Source organism: Misgurnus anguillicaudatus, chromosome 15 (assembly GCF_027580225.2).
Source record: "Misgurnus anguillicaudatus chromosome 15, ASM2758022v2, whole genome shotgun sequence".
Classification (NCBI taxonomy): Eukaryota; Metazoa; Chordata; class Actinopteri; order Cypriniformes; family Cobitidae; genus Misgurnus; species Misgurnus anguillicaudatus.
In genome coordinates this window covers 8,129,554-8,147,185 of record NC_073351.2, presented here as the reverse complement: position 1 = coordinate 8,147,185, position 17,632 = coordinate 8,129,554, and the positions used below count along the sequence as shown (strand labels likewise).

At 36.0% G+C, this 17,632-nt stretch overlaps 1 protein-coding gene across 5 annotated transcripts in view; it reads left to right on the top strand.

Moving 5' to 3' along the window:
- arhgap42b (Rho GTPase activating protein 42b) overlaps nucleotides 1-14,952 on the top strand; it is a 148,874-nt gene extending 133,922 nt beyond the window's left edge. For 4 of the 5 annotated variants that reach the window (XM_055173707.2, XM_055173706.2, XM_055173705.2 and 1 more), the window contains 9 exons: nucleotides 93-151; nucleotides 246-351; nucleotides 746-905; nucleotides 2,416-2,566; nucleotides 2,814-3,203; nucleotides 3,928-4,087; nucleotides 10,385-10,447; nucleotides 10,617-10,696; nucleotides 13,918-14,952. In XM_055173707.2, coding sequence (XP_055029682.2) covers nucleotides 93-151; nucleotides 246-351; nucleotides 746-905; nucleotides 2,416-2,566; nucleotides 2,814-3,203; nucleotides 3,928-4,087; nucleotides 10,385-10,447; nucleotides 10,617-10,696; nucleotides 13,918-14,006 — 1,258 coding nt within the window. In that variant the 3' untranslated portion in view covers nucleotides 14,007-14,952. Of the gene's footprint in view, nucleotides 1-92; nucleotides 152-245; nucleotides 352-745; nucleotides 906-2,415; nucleotides 2,567-2,813; nucleotides 3,204-3,927; nucleotides 4,092-10,384; nucleotides 10,448-10,616; nucleotides 10,697-13,917 lie in introns of those variants that run through there. The other variant, XM_055173708.2, reaches the window with a different exon arrangement.
- Nucleotides 14,953-17,632: the final 2,680 nt, after the last annotated feature.

The window sequence follows — 17,632 nt, the reverse complement described above, 5'->3', positions numbered from 1 at the left end:
GAAATTAGTTAAGGAGTACCCTGTGCTTTCTTCTGTTGAATGATTTGAAAATGTGTTTTTGAGAGGAAACTGTTCTTGTTTCTGTCCACTAGATGTCTTTCTGAGCCTCTTATGACATACAAGCTCCATTCAGACTTTCTTATGGCTGTCAGTAAGTTACAAAGCAATTTAATGTGAAATGCATTCTCCGTGGAAAAAACTGGTCTGTTTAGGTTGTTTTTGATATCGTTTGTTTTTTTGTACAGAATCTGATGATCAGAACTACAGAGTTTGTGTGGTTCACGCGCTGGTGCATAAACTACCTGAGAAAAATAAAGAGATGCTGGAGATAATAATCAAACACCTGCTCAAGTATGTCTTATAGCCTTTAGCTTTATTATTATCTACATTTAATAAAAATCAATTTTTTCTGAATCTCCTTGAATGCATTTTTCTGTTACATTTGTATAGGATACATTTTCAATCCCTTTATTGTCACTGTGTGTCATTGTAATGACCATTGTGTTGTATATATTTTATATTTTCTCCTATAGTTTAGCTAAATTAAAATTCTATTCAAATATATGTATTCAAGACATCCCAATTAAGCACATTCATATTAAAAATGACTTTTACTATATATATATTTTATAAAACCATATTTTAAGTTCAAATATAATTATTTTTTGTCCAGTAAATAATATTGAAGTATTTGAAGTCCATATAATAAGCTCTGTGTTTATTTATAATTGTTTTGTTCCTGCAGTGTGTCCATTCACAGTGATCGAAACATGATGACTGTGTCTAATCTGGGTGTGATCTTCGGCCCAACACTGATGCGTTCACAAGAGGAAACCGTCGCTGCCATGATGAACATCAAATTTCAAAACATTGTGGTAGAAATACTTATAGAAAATTTTGAAAAGGCAAGTGATATTTAGACAAGTCAAAGTTAAAGTAACAGATGTGGCACTTACAGAAATGTTTAGCTTTTGACTTGTTTTCGCACAGGACCATTAAAGTTTAAGTGTTAGCTTTTACACCAGTAAAGTATGAGAAAAGACAGCCAACTAGGGAAACTAAAACAAAGCCACCTTTAAAAAGTGCATTGAATTTAAATGCACGGTTAACTCTTTCCCCGCCATTGACCAACTATTTCCTCAGTTTACAGGAAACACTTTCCAATCCTGCCAACGACGAGTTTTTACGGCAATCCACAGTTCTGCTATTATCCACTAGTAGGCGATCTTACACAACTTATAAAACACTGAAGCATCCACTTATCCAAAAACAGTAAAGTTTAACACCTTTAAACTCTGTATGTTTTGATCATTGCTCTAAATCTGATCTCTAACAAAAGTCCTTTAAAAATGCAATTATCTCAGCTTTTTGCTCAAAATGTGGTATTTTGAAGAACCATACCCATATTTAAGAGCTGAAAAAAGAGAAAAAAATGAAGATAGGATGAAACAGGTATTTTTGTTTAAAAGCAGAGGGTCTGTTCTTTTATTTGATATATTGTATGTTTATATATTTATAGAAGAACATTTTCTAAAAGGTGTTAAACTTGTGTTAAAATGTTTGGTGCTGGCTGACAACTTTAAAAAAAAAACACTGGTGGTCTACCAATTGGGGTCTTAATTGCATTAACTCTTTCCCTGCCTTTGACAAGTTAGTGTATCTCGTCAATTAAGAGAAAACATTTGCATTAAGAACGTGTTCCTGATGAAGTTTTATAAAAATATTTAATAATAAATGTAATAATTTATAAAAAAACGGAAGCAATTTTTTTACTTATTTTAAACACTGTGTATGTTTTGCTAATTGTTCTGTATCTGATCTCTGAACAAAATTCCTTTACAAAAATGCTATTATTTTAGCTTTTTGCTAAAAAATGTATTTTAAAAGAAATATACCAAGAGGTTATAAGCAGAGAAAAAATATAGATACGATGAAAAGTTTTTTCCCCATTTGTTTATTGTTTGTTTGAAAGCAGAGGGTCTGTTCATTCATTTGATATATTTGTATGTTTATATATATTTAGAAAAAAAAATCTGTAAGGCATTTTGTTAAACTTTTGTGAAATTACAAAAAAATTACTGGCGGGCAATTTTTCAAAAAAAGGCTGGCTGCGAATGAGTTAAAAATACAATGGGTTTGATCCCAGGGAACACCAATACTGATAAAATGTATAGATTGAATGCACTGTGTGCTGTTTTGTATAAAAGCATCTGCCAAAGCATAACTGTAATGTTTTATTCATTTGAAACTTTAAAAAAAAAAATTGGGAAATGTTTTGCTTAAGTGCATGTGCTAAAAATGTATTCAAACATTTGCCTAAACATTCAAATGCATTTTAGCCACTGTATATTACACACCAATAAGAAAATGTTTTCTCATATATGTCAGTTATTAAGTACTTTTTTGTCCTCACAGGTATTTCACCAGGCTCCAGACCCCAACATCCCCCTACCACAGCCTCAGTGTCAGGGTGGGTCACGCAGGACCAGAGCCATCTGCCTTACGACTGGACCACGTAAACCCAAGAGTCTCTACACACCCTCAATGTGTCTGGCAGATGCAGACAGTAAGTTTTACACAACCTTTTTCACACTCAATGCTGAAGTCCATCTTTCTTTGGAAGTATTTCAGTTAATGCATTAATAAATAAGATCATTTATTTTCTCCTATCCCACCCAAATATACAGAGACACACCAAATTTCACTTTAGAAGACACTCCCGAGTCATTCAGAATATTTTTATATTGAATATATGTGCTTTTTGCATCAACATCCCTTACAAGAAGATAACGTTGTGTCTGTTGGTCATGCAGGTGATACGTTCAGCAGCAGTTCTGGCAGCACTCCAATGGGAAGCATGGATTCGCTCTCCTCGCACTCCTCGGAGCAAAACAGCTCCTCCAAGACCCACTCTTCACCGCAGCCCAAAGACAAACCCCCCGACCTGCGACGGAGCCCTTCCTCCCTGTCCTCCGGTGAGCCACAGGCTCCCCCCTGCACCAGCAGTCCAGAGCCCAACTCCAGAGAGGACGCGGGCCGCGGGGATGGAGACTCAGAGGATTCCCGAAGCGTGGGATCGATCCCGGCAACAGACAGGTCTTCGCCGGCACCTGCGAAAGCTCCTCACTTGGAAATAAAATTCAGATCAGCACAGCTTAACCGCTTCAGTGCTCCGTCTTTGAGGTCCTTATACACCACTGATGGTAAGACGCAAATATATACACGTATATGCAATTTACACCTACATACACAGTTAAAAAAAGATAACATCAAGATAACAAGATCATGACTTACCAAATATGTAAATGTTAGCATCTAAGCAGAAGTGCAAATAAAATAAATATATACAATAAAGACTTTTTATGAAGTACAAAGTTATGAGGTAGAGAAGCAGAGACCAGCACCAATGCAAATGACTAAAGGTATCAGGTGTACATGAGAAATAAGATCCATTTAAACTGCATTTTAAATGTCTTTTTCTTAGAAAATCTGATTAAAAGTTAAAATATGTTGCTTGGCATGAAAATTATGTCTTATTTAAAGGTCATTTAAAGGTCCAGTGTGTAGATTTTTAGCGGCATCTAGTGGTGAGACTGTGAATTGCAATCAACGGCTAAGTCCATAGCTTACATAGAGAAGCTATGTAGATAAAAACGTCTCATTCAAAGGTAATAAAAACAATACAGTTCATTATGTAAGGTCTTTATACACCATTAATAATATAGTTATGTATATTCTATTGCATTTCTGTCAATAGATCCTCCTAAAAGTTACAAAATGTAAAAAGATTTGACTTTAGCCTCCTCCATTTCTCAAAAGATATTCATTTATGTTTATATTTAATATGCATTTTTCATATTGTCTGTAATTGTATTTTTGTGAAGGCAACATCTTATAATTAGTCTTTCTTCTGTGTATTCTCTACAGTTCGTATGAGTTGTGTGGGCTCTGTACAGAGTCTAGCATGTGGGAAGCATAAAGATGTCAACAGGGCCATTAACTACCACGATCTGCCATCTAAAATGGCTCTGCGTCGAAAGCAAGATGACAACAAATCCAGCAATGGCTATCAGAGGCCAGGATCTGTGTAAGTCCAACTATTCATCAGTATTAAACCGCTGAAGCTAAAATGTGTCCAGCATTTGTTTTTGGACCCTGTGAGGAAGATTATTTGATTATAACAGGAGGATGCTATTTGTATAGTGTGCATATGATGTTACAGGAGACGTTGTGTTTATTTCTTTTGATAAAATCAGAAGTTTATGGGTCAGGAACAAATAAGGATGTCGAAGATGATGAAGGGAAGTACTGTAATATAAATCTGTGAATATAATCTCATATAACTGTCATATAACAGACTGAAACCCTATTCGGACAATAATTGTTTCTCATAAGGATGTCTGTCAAGGTACATTTGCATGGCTCCTCAGTGATAAAAGTCATGTGTTGGGATAAAGATAAATTTGCGAGCTTATAATTCTGCAAACCTGGGAATGCATTTCTCATGTAGTTAATCATAAGATTATAAACACGTGTCCCTGTAAACAAAACGGCTTGAAAACATAATAAATGGTGCTTTTTCATAGATGAAAGACGGCCAACAGGTTTTTGTGATGGATGGTGTGTGTGTATATAATTGAATATGTTTTAAAATTGTATTTAATACCTGTTGGTAGTGCTGCTATGATAATGGGTCATTTTACAATGTTTTCGTAATTTTTTCTTTACTTTATCAGCTCCCACTTGCTGTAGTGGAGCGATGATGAAAGATCATTTTTTTTACATTTTGTGTCCGTATGGTTCAATTAAATGTAAAAGGGTTAAAATGTCAAAAGAAAATTTGCAGTATATTCTCTTTTTGAGGACCAAGTCTAAAATTTCTAGTTTTATTTCATTTTGACAGAATATTTGGGGGATAATTGCAAAAATGTCTGTGGTATGACCGGTCTGTGTCAAATGGTGTAACTTGTATGTTTTAAATGAAAATATAAATATGTTCATACAAAATGTGGAATAAATATAATCATCTAGTTTAGTGTAATATGATTTTTTTTTACATCATTTGTCAAAGATTATTTAGAAAACAGAGCTGTTTTCAGCGTATGTCAGGCGGTTACACCATTTGACATTTTCAGGTCTGTTCAGGCTTAACTTTCATAAAAATTGTGCAAATGTAATTTATTTATTGCATAAAATCAACATAAATACACTTTGTGCATTAAAGCAACACTATGTAGTTTTTTTACATTTAAATAATGTCTCTAAAATTATTTCAGTGATAGAACAACTTTTAACTGGACAAATTGTACTGTTGCTGCAACCTGAGCAGCCTCCTAGCTGCTACAAGCACACTCTGAAAGTGGCGGTGGAGGGTAGGAAACACAGCCCCGCCCCTCCCCCTGCCTGCAGAAGAGTGTCTGATACCAGGCACTGTTGCGCTTTTCAACCACATGGGGGAGCTGTAAGTCATTTTTACATGGAAACTACATAGTGTTGCTTTAAAACAAACCTGATGCATGCTTTTGAAACAAAATTTTTTTTTTTAAGATTTTTGAATTTCTCATCTTGCCAGAGGCGTCATGCCCTTTCAAACTGAGGGGACACGTGCCTCCTTGGTTTTTTGAGCCAAATGGATTTTGCATGCAACCACAAAATCAAAGAAGCGTCCATTAATCTGTTATTTGACTATTAATCCGTTTAATATGAATAATATTATCAATTTTGTGCTGCATCCTTGTCACTTTTCCGAGATTTTTTTGTCATTTTGATAGTGTTTTGATCGTGTTACATTACTACTTTATTCTGGCAGCAGGCGCTGCAGTCAGCGCAGTCGCAGATGTCATCAGCGTCTGAGCGCGCTCACGGGCTTTGTTGTTGCTGCTGCATTTTGCTATCTGAGGAATTAAAATGTGTAAGAAACGTTCACAACATTTCCAAACCCCAGTACGGTAATGTGCAGTTAACCTCCTCTGTGTAGAAAATGTATGGTTTAAAATGTGACCGTCTCGGTCTTATATTAGTAGAGATTTCTAGATTCATCTTGGTACAATTCCAGAGTTCATGGGGGCGCGGAATTACACATGCTCACATATGAGGTAAAATTTGATGCAATAATGCGTTCCTCTAATAATTTCATCTATTAACATTAAAATCAATCACGTGGCTATAGCTTATGTCGTTTTCGTTGTTTATATACTTTATGGATTTAAAATTACATTTTATAGGATAATGCAGTTGTTGTGCAAAATGCATTAATGATGACATAATTAAACAAGTCATTTATTAAAACTTAAATAAATAAAAGAGGTATATATGATACCAATATGTCATTATTCTGATTGAATAGTATTTGACACGAAAGTTAATCAACACTTTTTTTTTGGAGGTTTTGGCATGCAAGCAGGAGTGTTCAGATTGTTAGAAAGGAAAAGACTGAAGCTCTATAATACTTCTGTGAGCTGTGCACACTGTGCCCCCTTAAAAAAAATGGTGCGTGACGCCCCTGCATCTTGCCAAACTGTTTTTGTCACTGACCCTACAGAGATTACGGAAAATGCGTCCAGGATTGGTCCGGGGATTATTTTACTTTTTGGTTTATTCACATTGCCAATGATTTTCCGAAATCTGTGCGTGCATTCACACACACGCCGTAAATATCTCGTAAAGACATGTGCCATTTTTAAAGTCCTGCACTTGGTTTTTTTCACAGCGTCTGAGATAGTGACGAGCTCCCTGATATATGCTTCAGTCCAATTTGCTGACATTTCTTTAGTTGTTAAAGGTGCTCTAAGCGAATTCACGCGTTTTAGACCATAAAACATTTTTTGTACATACAGCAAACATCTCCTCACTATCTGCTTGCTGTCTGACCGCTGATCAAACTGTAAACGCGATCTCTCTAGACAGCCCACGCTCCACAAACCGCAATAAAAACTTAGTGGCCAAACCTACAAACAGAAACGATAACAAAGTGTTCCAGCCAATAAACGACAAGAAGGATTTGGGGGTGGGGCTTGGGCACGTTCATGAAAGCACGGAAGGGAGGGGGAGGAGTTTGCTACGCTCCGTTTGTTTGAAAACAGTTCAAACATCAACAAAAAGTGACGTCGCACAGATTCGCCTAGAGCGCCTTTAATGTTAATCTGTGTTTAAATCCCTGTTTCAAAGAGCTGAACCATAATTTTTTGCAATGACACACGTCCTCTCTACGGCACGCCCCTTACGGCATTGTTTCTGCGTCTTTTTCACACAGAATGCTTTCCGTGTATGTTACGGCAATGTTTCTAGGTCCTCTTTACGGAGCGATCTCAAAACATTTACAGGACATGTTTGCGTTCACACAGAAGCCCCTTTGCCAATTTTACGGAAATTTTCTGGGACCAAAGTGCTGTGTACATGGGGTTGTTGTTACTCCCTCAAAGGTTTACAAATCAAGAGCTACTGTATGATCTCAGAAGAAAATGGGGCATGGGATGATCACTTCACCCACTGATTCATGACCTAGAGAACTGATTGAGACACAGGGAAAAAACTGCATGTGTGCAACTGAATGTGACCATCCGTCTGGTGGGAGCTTTTTCCAATCATATAAATATGACCATACGGCTCAAGTGTTTTAAGCCTCCCTCACACTAAAACACTGGTTCTCAAACTGGGGGCCGTGGCCAGGGGGGCCCCAGTTTTATGATGTTTTATAAAATACATTTATTTTTTACATTTCTGTGTGATTAAACTTCTTTAAATTATTAATTAAACTTAAAATAAAATTTGAATATTTATGTCATACATTTCTTTTTGAGGGGGCACGAAGGGATGCATCGCACACAAGGGGGGCCGCATGCCCAAAACGTTTGAGAGCCATTGCTCTATAAAATAACCAATGGTGGAATACAACAAAATGGTAAAGCGGTTCCCATGAACATACTGGTGGAATATCTCACGACTGGACAAGGCTCCCAGCCAAACAGATTCGAGAACCAGAAAGAACTGTTGTATAATATTAGTTATTCCATGGTCTGTTTGAAAATCTTGATTCTGATTGGCTGGAAGGTAAGGAATAAAATCTTCAATTTACAGCAGTGATGCGTGGGTTGATCCAAAAAAAGCGGTCACCCGCAGTAACCTGCGATGACCAGACATCCAAAAATATTTTTAATGTTATTTGGGTTGAGGTCGGTCGGGTCCTTTAAAAAAAAAAAGCCAATTAACTATTTTAAATAATTACTACTTTTAAAAAATTTGGGCCAGGAAGCAAGTCCAGGGGGGCCCCAGTTTTATGATGTTTTATAAAATACATTTATTTTTAAAATTTCTGTGTGATTAAACTTCTTACATATAATTTAATCACACAGCTTGTGAATCGAAATCAAATCGATCTGAAACATCTGAAGCGATACCCAGCCCTTAAATAACTGTCATTTTTACCTATTCGGTCAAACACTGCGCTGTGTTTTAACTTGTCTATTACCATGTAATAAGCATGATAATCAATTACCGTGCATTAAAGGCGGGGTGCATGATCTCTGAAAGTCAATGTTGACACTTGAAATCACCTAAACAAACACGCCCCTACCCCAATAGAATATGGACCTTCTTTTGATAGACCCGCCCCTCACATACGCAACCGCGGCAACAATGTCGTTTTGTAGACACCCCCCTTACAGCTGATTGGCTACAAGTGTGTTTTGGTCATATACTGTAAAAAAATGGACGACGCGACGTCGCCTCCTTCCATTGTATTGAATTGAAGCTAAAAATGCCCGACCATGGTCGCCGCCACGTTACGTAAAAAGTCAGTTTGTAGTAAAGGCATGCGCTGAAGGAATCATTCGTGGAGCAGGAGGCGGAGCCGCGGTATCAAACTACCGCCCATCATAATGACACGCCCCGTTTCTATAGCATCAAATTACTATCTAAAATGAAACTTATCACAAAAATTAACAATTAAACATATATCAGCGTGATAAAAACTACCTTAAAGGACCAAAACCATCTACCAAGTGTAAATAATTGTTTTTATTTAGCAGAGTCCCATTCTTTTGAATAGAGAGGGTGGGGTTTATGACTTGTACTGCAGCCAGCCACCAGGGGGCGATCAAAGAGCCAGAGGCTTCACTTTTCAAGACATATGAGGCACACCCGGTTTTGGTACTAGGCCCGACTCCCTTTTCCAAGGTGTTTTTCAAAAATCATGCACCCCCTTTAAAGGATTTTAAATGCACTTCACATCATGCAGATAAAATTTGTTGATTATTCCTTACATATGACACCTTTCTGTCCATTATAGGTTGTGATAGATACATCTAAAGGAAGAGATATACATTACGATGTAATAACTGACCATACACTTTAAGAAAAAAGGTACCCAAGCTGTCACTGGGGCGGTCCCTTTTAAATATTACACAATTAAACCTAGCTTATGTCCTTAAAATCTACCTCAAAGGTACTGGTACCAAATGTATACATATCTCTACCTAACAGTACTTATTAGTAATTAGTGCACATTATGTGTTAATCATAAAAGTCATTTTTCCTAAACATCCAACAATGTTAGTCTTCCTTCCACTGGAAAAATAGTCCCTGACTGGCTATGAACAGCAACATGGGTGCAGCGCAGTGATACACAGAAACGTTGGGTGCAGCGCTCATAGCTGTGTTTTAGCGTAAATGATGTTTTTATAGTACAGTGAGCTATTGAATTGGTAAAACTGATTCCTGAGGAACACGTAAACACGGTGACACATAGGACGTATCATTGTGCTGTATTTTATAGTGTATGTTTTGGCTCAGAAAGGAAGATGAAAGAGATTGATGGTTGTTTCCTTTGTTGAAGTCAGCTGTAATTACACTGTGAAAGGGTTGATGTGACCCAGCGCTGGTTTTTACAGCCTCTCTCCTGGGAAAGATATATTGTTTGACTTGTTATGAGAAGAAAATGAAACATCACATCTCACTCAAGTGGGCTCAGTTTAAATGCATCTATGAACTACAAAGTTTCAAGTATTAGGAACACATTGATAGGAATTTTGTTTTTCTAAAGACTGTTATCAGTCTCTGAGTTTTAAAACATTGCTGTTGTACCCCTGAGATTCTCATATTTTATAGTTTGTGTCATTTTTAGTTGTGACAATTCAGTTTTTTACATTTGTTGACTTTGTTAACATACAATATTGGGTTGCATAGATTCCTATTTTGCATGGGACCTGTTTGCGTCCATTTATTAAATGGTTTCAAAATTTTAAGAGTATCGACTAGTTAATGTAACCAGTACACCCAATGACACACCAAAAACTGTCTCAAGTGAGTTTTCTGTTGTAAGCTGCAAAGTTTTTTTCCAATCAGTCTAATCTTGACAGAAACTATAAGACATGTTTGTATTTTCCAGGGTGGCAGCCAGAGCTTTGCTTTTTGAGAACCCATCAGCTGGAAAAGCTCCTCCTATGGGAAGGTGAAGCACTTTGAGTACACACAAAATAACCTTTCACAGTGTGTTATATTTAAAGGCATCATGTCTTAGAATAATGCCAACACATTCACTTAGGATATTTTTGCACACCTCGTGAATGAACGCCTAGAATGATTTTATTTGTGATTTTTATTTATTTTTTTATTCACAGAGATGCCAAAGCGATATATTCCTGTAAAGCTGAGGACCGCAATGAGCTGAGTTTCCCACAGGGGGCGCACTTCTCAAATGGTGAGTTTGCATTCACTCAATGATCTAAAGTAGAACCTCAGTTCTGGCATTGACTTTAAATAAGTCGTATCTGTCGATGAACCTTCAAAAATATTAATAAACTCGTCCTACATAATGTAAAGAACATTCTTTGAAAATATAACCTTGATAGCTTTAATATTGACTAAGGTCATGGCTTAGATTTTTTTATATAGCTTTCTACAATGTTTTATTGCTTAAAAGCAGTTTTACAAGGACAAAGAAAAAAATTACAATCAATGTAAAATAAGTGATTAAAGGCAGGATAGGCAGGAATTATCTAAAAAACTTTTTTCCAAATGTGTTTAAACTGTCTTTATATACCAATACATAAGTCAAATGTAAGTACTCTGAAAAAGAGAGTATAAAACTCGAGTGTCTGTAGACCTTTCACGACGTTTTAAACACAGTTAATTATTTCCATTCGGGACGAAACAAATGATTGGCTTGCACAACTGTCACTCTCTCTCGACCATGGCACCACCCCTGTTGCTACAGGATCTGCCCACACATGCGCACACCCAATTGATTTGAACAGGCACGAGGCACGAAATCTAGGAAGAGCAAAAGTACGGCAGAGAAAGAGCATTCAGAACTCACAGTACCTGCATATGCAGTCAGCGAAGGCAAACAAAGGAATAAACGAGAGTAAATATCCCGTGGCTTTACCTCGAGTCGACGATGCGGTAGAGGAGTGTAACTTAGTCCTCGTCAGAGTCAACAATACTTTCATCACGGAAACTCTTACATGCAAAACATCGTATATGTTATGAATCTTCCACGAAATTCACCTTCATCACAGTGTAACTGATGGTAATGAAAAACGTGTATCAATGCAACCTGTTTTTAGCTTTGTCTTATAAATATAACTAGCTTGTTTGTTACCGAATCAAACTAAATATATTTTAAACTTTACCAGTATCGATATGCTAGCTTAATAGCGAGTACTTTAAGCAATCGTATTTGTTTATATTCAAAGTGATAAAGTTAGGTGTATTATTACATGTGATTCTGACATGATGTTACTACATGCACCGCGCTCCTTCCTCTCCGCTCGTCTGAGGTAAATGCTTCTGCCAGCAGAGCCGGTCCGCGTCGCGCGTTCATGTGTTTTGGGGGCGTGGCTTTAGAAGAAACCCAGAAGGGAGGGGGTGGAGTGAAAAGAAATAATTAGCTGTGTTTAAAATAGGCATGAGAGGTCTACAGACACTCGATTTTTATACTCTCTTTTTCAGAGTACTTACATTTTACTTATGTATTGGTATATAAAGACGGTTTAATCAAATTTGGAAAAAAGTGTTTTAGACTTTTTTATACTTAAACCTGCCTACTCTGACTTTATAATCTAATTTTGTGAGACAAGTAATTAATTTCAACTTCTGTCCACCGTTAGCAAACCAAAGTAGGAAATACTTAATGTAACCAAGGGGTCAAGGCTTAGTAGACTGTAAAAATTCCTTGTTGCACTTAAATGTTTTTAAATTCTTAAACTTGAATAAATAAGTCGTTTTAACTTTTTTGACTAGTAAGAAGCTGCTATGAAATATAAAAATGTGTTGTATTCACTTAAAGGGACATTCCACTTTTTTTTTTAAATATGTCATTTCCAGCTCCCCTAGAGTTAAAGATTTGATTTTTGCCGTTTTGAAGTTCATTCGGCTGATCTCTGGGTCTGGCGCTAGCACTTTTGGCATGGCTTGGCACGGTCCATTGAATCTGATTAGACCATTAGCATTGCGCTAAAAATTAACCAAAGAGTTTCTATATTTTTTCTATTTAAAACTTGTCTCTTCTGTAGTTAGATCGTGCATCTTGGTTACGTTCAATAGCAGGGGACTATTTTCGGGCACTGAATAATATCACTGTGCCTGCTGCAGCCATGTTACGGCAGCAAAGTCCTTGATTATTACACTGAAATGAGAGTATAGTTCTTAGCCATATCTGCCTAGAAAAACGCAACTTTTAATTTTCTGTCTGTCTTCGTACAAGATGTAACTACAGAAGAGTCCAATTTTAAATAGGAAAAATATCTTTGGTTATTTTTTTGCCCGATGCTAATAGTCTAATCAGATTCAATGGATTGTGCTAAGCTATGCTAAAAGTGGTAGCGGCAGACGCAGAGATCAGCTGAATAGATTCTAAAACGGTAAAAATCACATTTTTAACTCTAGGGGACCTGGAAAATGACATATTTTCAAAAAAGTACAGGCAGTGTGCGTGATTTAGAGAGATGCTAACTTTACGTATGATGATATATGATGTCTGCGTGAACGGGGTGCGCAGTGCTATGCAAAACAAGTTTACAGAAGAAAAGCAAAAAATTGTGTTCGTCCTTTTATTTTATTTTAGAAAGTGACGCTTTCTGCTCTGTGTTCTGTGCAACATCTGCTGTTAATCTTTGACTGTTTTATAGCCTGTTGCATTTTCCTCTAAGAATAAAGCTGGCTGGGCACCAGGGTATTCACACAGGTCACAGTAACCTCATGAAACCAACGTCTTCCCCTCTCTAACGCTCAGCAAACAGTTACCACAAACACAAACCACCTCTTACCGAATCAAGAGGGTTAGATTATTAAAAACCAATGGAGAGATTTTTTCTGTTCCATCTGTCTAATGCCTTAATGTCTAAACAGACACTTTGGTCACTCGGTGTTAAATGTTGAGTCATTAAAAGGTGAGTCATTTGTGAGGTCTTTTTTTTAAAGCTTTTAAGGGATAATTTATAAGAACAGAGTGACCTGGCTTGATTTGTCATTTAGTAAAACCCTGTGTGTTTAGTTCGATGCCCCCCTCCATGGCTTGCTATTGTTTTGGATATAAAATGATGGTACAGGATGGATGTACAAAACCAGACCAATCTGATGCTGGATAAATCAGGTTTCATTGTTTCATTTGCACCATCACTTAATATGAACAATTATAAAAGTACTGCTTGCCAACAAATGTGACCCAGTGTGTGAAAACCCAGCTAAAGTTATTATTATTATTATTATTATTATTATTATTATTATTATTATTATTATTTGATTTACTGTTTTCTACATAAAATCAAATATAATCTTAATATTGACTGAGTAAGGTCATGTCAATGATTGAAATCAATTTTAATGCTCGAAATCGCACCATTCGATTATGAGACTTTAGTTTGGATTTCACAAATCTTCTCCACATTAATTTTTCTCTGTTGTTTATTTTGTATTTAGTGTATCCCTCAGTGGAACCCGGCTGGCTCCAGGCGACATTTGAGGGGAAAACAGGACTCATTCCTGAAAATTACGTGGTCTTCCTGTGAAATCACCCAGGCGAAGACGAGTATTTCATGGTATCCATGGCAACATCACCTTCCTATCTAAAGCTTTTAATATATCACAAGCATTAAGGGATCAATCATAGCTCATGTGACATCAAAAAGTGATATTGAATAATAAAAGGTTAGGGCCCGGTTTCACAGACATGGCTTAAGGCTAGACCCAGACTAAAAAGCATTTTTGAGCTGAATATTCTGTCATTTACTCAAGTTGTTACAAACCTGTATACATTTCTTTGTATTGCTGAACACAAATTAATAAAATAAATGGTAATAACCAAACAGATCCGAAGCATACGAAGCCCTTAAGGGCACATGGAGCAAAATTTAAATAAAGTTTGGTTTCGCGTGAACAAATTAAACTATCGCTTGCGCACGTGAAACTATCGCGTGCCCACGTGAAACTATCGCGTGCCCACGTGAAACTATCGCGTGCCCACGTGAAACTTTCGCGTGCGCACGTGAAATTATTGCGTGCTCACGTTAAACTATCGCGTGAAACTTTCGCATGCGCCCGTGAAACTTTCGCTTTCAAGTGCGCACACTAAACTTAAAAAAAATCTGCACATGAAGGTTTCGCGTGAACAAATGAAACTATCGCATGCGCACGTGAAACTTTCGCTTTCAAGTACACACGAAAGTTTCACGTGAGCACGTGAAACTAAACTTCAAAAAATTCTGCTTATGAAGGTTTCGCGTGAGCACATGAAACTAAACTTTCGATTTTTTTACTCCAATGTCACCTTAGGGGTTCGGTAGGGGCACCATTCACTTCAATAGTATTATATTTTCCTACTATGAAAGTCAATGGTGCCCCAGATCTGCTTGGTTGCAAACATTCTTCCATAAACCTTCCTTTGTATAAACCAGAAGAAAAAAATGTATACAAGTTTGTAACAACTTGAGGGTGAGTATATGATGACAGAATTAACATTTTTCGGTGCACTATCCCTTTAAATGACCTAATTTAATCCTGGTTTAATCTAAACCATGTTTGTGAAATCAGATCTTTATACTTTATGATACGCAAGCTTTAATTGTACAGCACAAGAATGTGTAATGTCTAAATCACAGCTGTAATTCTGCATAAATACATTTTAAACTGTTAGCTGCTGGTTGGAGCCAAACTGAATCCTTTGAGTTTAGTGATGCTTAAATTTGCATACATTGAGATCAGGATGTGAAGCACCTGTTGTTTTTAATTCTGCTGTCTGTTCAAATACTGTAGTTTAGTCATGAAATGCATCAGGTTTTATTTTAGTTAAAGTGCCTTTACTGTGTTTATGCGTTATCGTAATTACCACTGATTTGAGGTGACAACACCTCCTCGTTTCTGTAGCAACAGTAACAAAATCAAATACATAAAATACATAATTATGACATTTAATTACATTTTAATGCTTCTGCTAAATATTACAGAACACAGAAAGTGCAAAAGTAACAGTAATGGCATACTGGAAGTGCTTCCGCATGGGTTGCTGCGGTCATGTGCTACAAATCATAGCTCTCAGAAAACTCCCAGTTCACAAGCTGTAATTACCAACTCTACGAGGACATGAGCGTTTTATACACGTTGAAAGCTTGTAATTATGATAATTACGATATGGCGTGAACGCACCACTTTTTGCCTCACAGCTGAGCTGTCAAATGAACGGAAAGACTTTTGATTAAAACCTCAGGAGTAAAAATGTAAGATGATTGACACACTTCACTTAAATCAAAGTATCCTGCCATGTGAGCATCTCTTAAGGCCTACATGACAAATGTTTTTAATGTCTTTTTAAGGAAAAATATTCAAATATTTTCATTTAACTGTATTGAACACACAGTACAAGGTCACCTGCAAAAATGTATGAAAAGCAATTGATGAGAATTTTCTTTAAGCATTTAACTATAATAATTATTATTTATAATTGTCAAAAATGGAGTTGAAATAATTTAAGCTAATTTAACTTTATTTCTACACTGCAAAAAAATATCTAAAAATTCTTAAATTGGGATGCTTTTTCTTGATGGGCAAGGCGACCCAAGGAAATGAGTTTGGTTTTTGGACCAAAAATATAAAATTTAAGTGATTTTGTGCATTAAAATAAGCAAAAAATCTTGAGCATTTTTCTAAAACACTAAATTCAAGAAAAATTCAAAATGAATTGGCAGATTTGACATTATTTTAAGCACAGAATCACTTACATTTTATATTTTTGGTCTAAAAACTGGGCTTGTTTTCTTGGGTCGTTTTGCTCATCAAGAAAAAGCATCTTAATTTAAGAATTTTTAGATATTTTTACTTGAAAATAATTTTTTTGCAGTGTATAATTTATAGCAACTCACTGTAAAAGTGAAAAGTTGGATTAACTTAAAAACTTTCAGTTGGTAACACCTGGAAATTATATATATTTTTTTCAACTTTTTAAGTGAAAAATACTTTAAATGAACAATTTAAGTTGAAAAGATATGTGTGTGTTTTTTAGGGTGTTACTAATTGAAGTCATTTTTGTAGGTTGATCCAACTTTTCCCTTTTTACAGTACTCCACTGTAAAAATTATATCATATCAACATATATTTGTTCCTTTAACTTAACTAATTAATTTAAACAATTTTAACTTGTTATTTTTTTTAGTTATGTCAACTTATCACAAGTCAAAACTTTAAAAAGTAGGTTACATTGATTTGCATAATTAAGTTGTTTAAACTTTATGCTACATTTTTTGCAATGTAGTCAATAAAGTTGAAATGAACTGTAAATTTAAATTGATAAAACTTAAAAATTTAAGTGCAACAAGAAATGTTTTACAGTGCAGACGCACATTCACACCTTTAAGTCAGAGGTTGTACTGATGGGTTGTGTAGTTTGTGCAACTGAGGGTTTTGCTGGACAGTTGTGATAAATAAGAATGCGGGGTGGTCAAAAAAGTTTTGGCATTCACTATTTTTGTGTCCATCAGTTTTTACTAATCCAGTTGTGTTTTTATATTCAGTCTGAGTTTAGTTTCTGTGGTTGTTAATCTTTCACTAGTATGGTTTGTTCCAGCTGTCTTAACATTAAATGTGGTACGGTCCAAACATCCTCCTTTTTTTAAATGTGGACTACAGTGTGAACTTGTGTTTTGTCATCTGCACTGTACAGTCATACAAAATTGTATTATAAAAGCAATATACATTTTAAATGTTCAAATTTTATATATGATTTTTTATTTTGTGAATCATGTCATTTTTGTCTGTCAATAAATTTGTTTGCAAAATGAGACTCAGTTCTTGACTCGGATTAAAAAGATGCTAAAGCTAAATCATAAGTAAATCAATATACGTTCTCTCTTAGCAGACGTCAGAAATATTTTGAATCGAGGTTATTGCCAAGATCGCAGTGTACTTTCCAATCAAAAGCACAAGAGCTGTGTGACCTTGACTGCTAATGATGCTCTGATACTCCCTTCAGATACATCAACAAGGTTAAGCGCCAAAACGCTATCAGCTTCAAAATGCTTTCCAAATTTAATCTCTTGTTTTTTAATAGCACATTTTCTATTCCAATGGGAATGTTTTAGTCAGATGACATTTATACAGCGTGAAAAGTTTCATTACTTTTAACAGTACATTACAGTATACACTG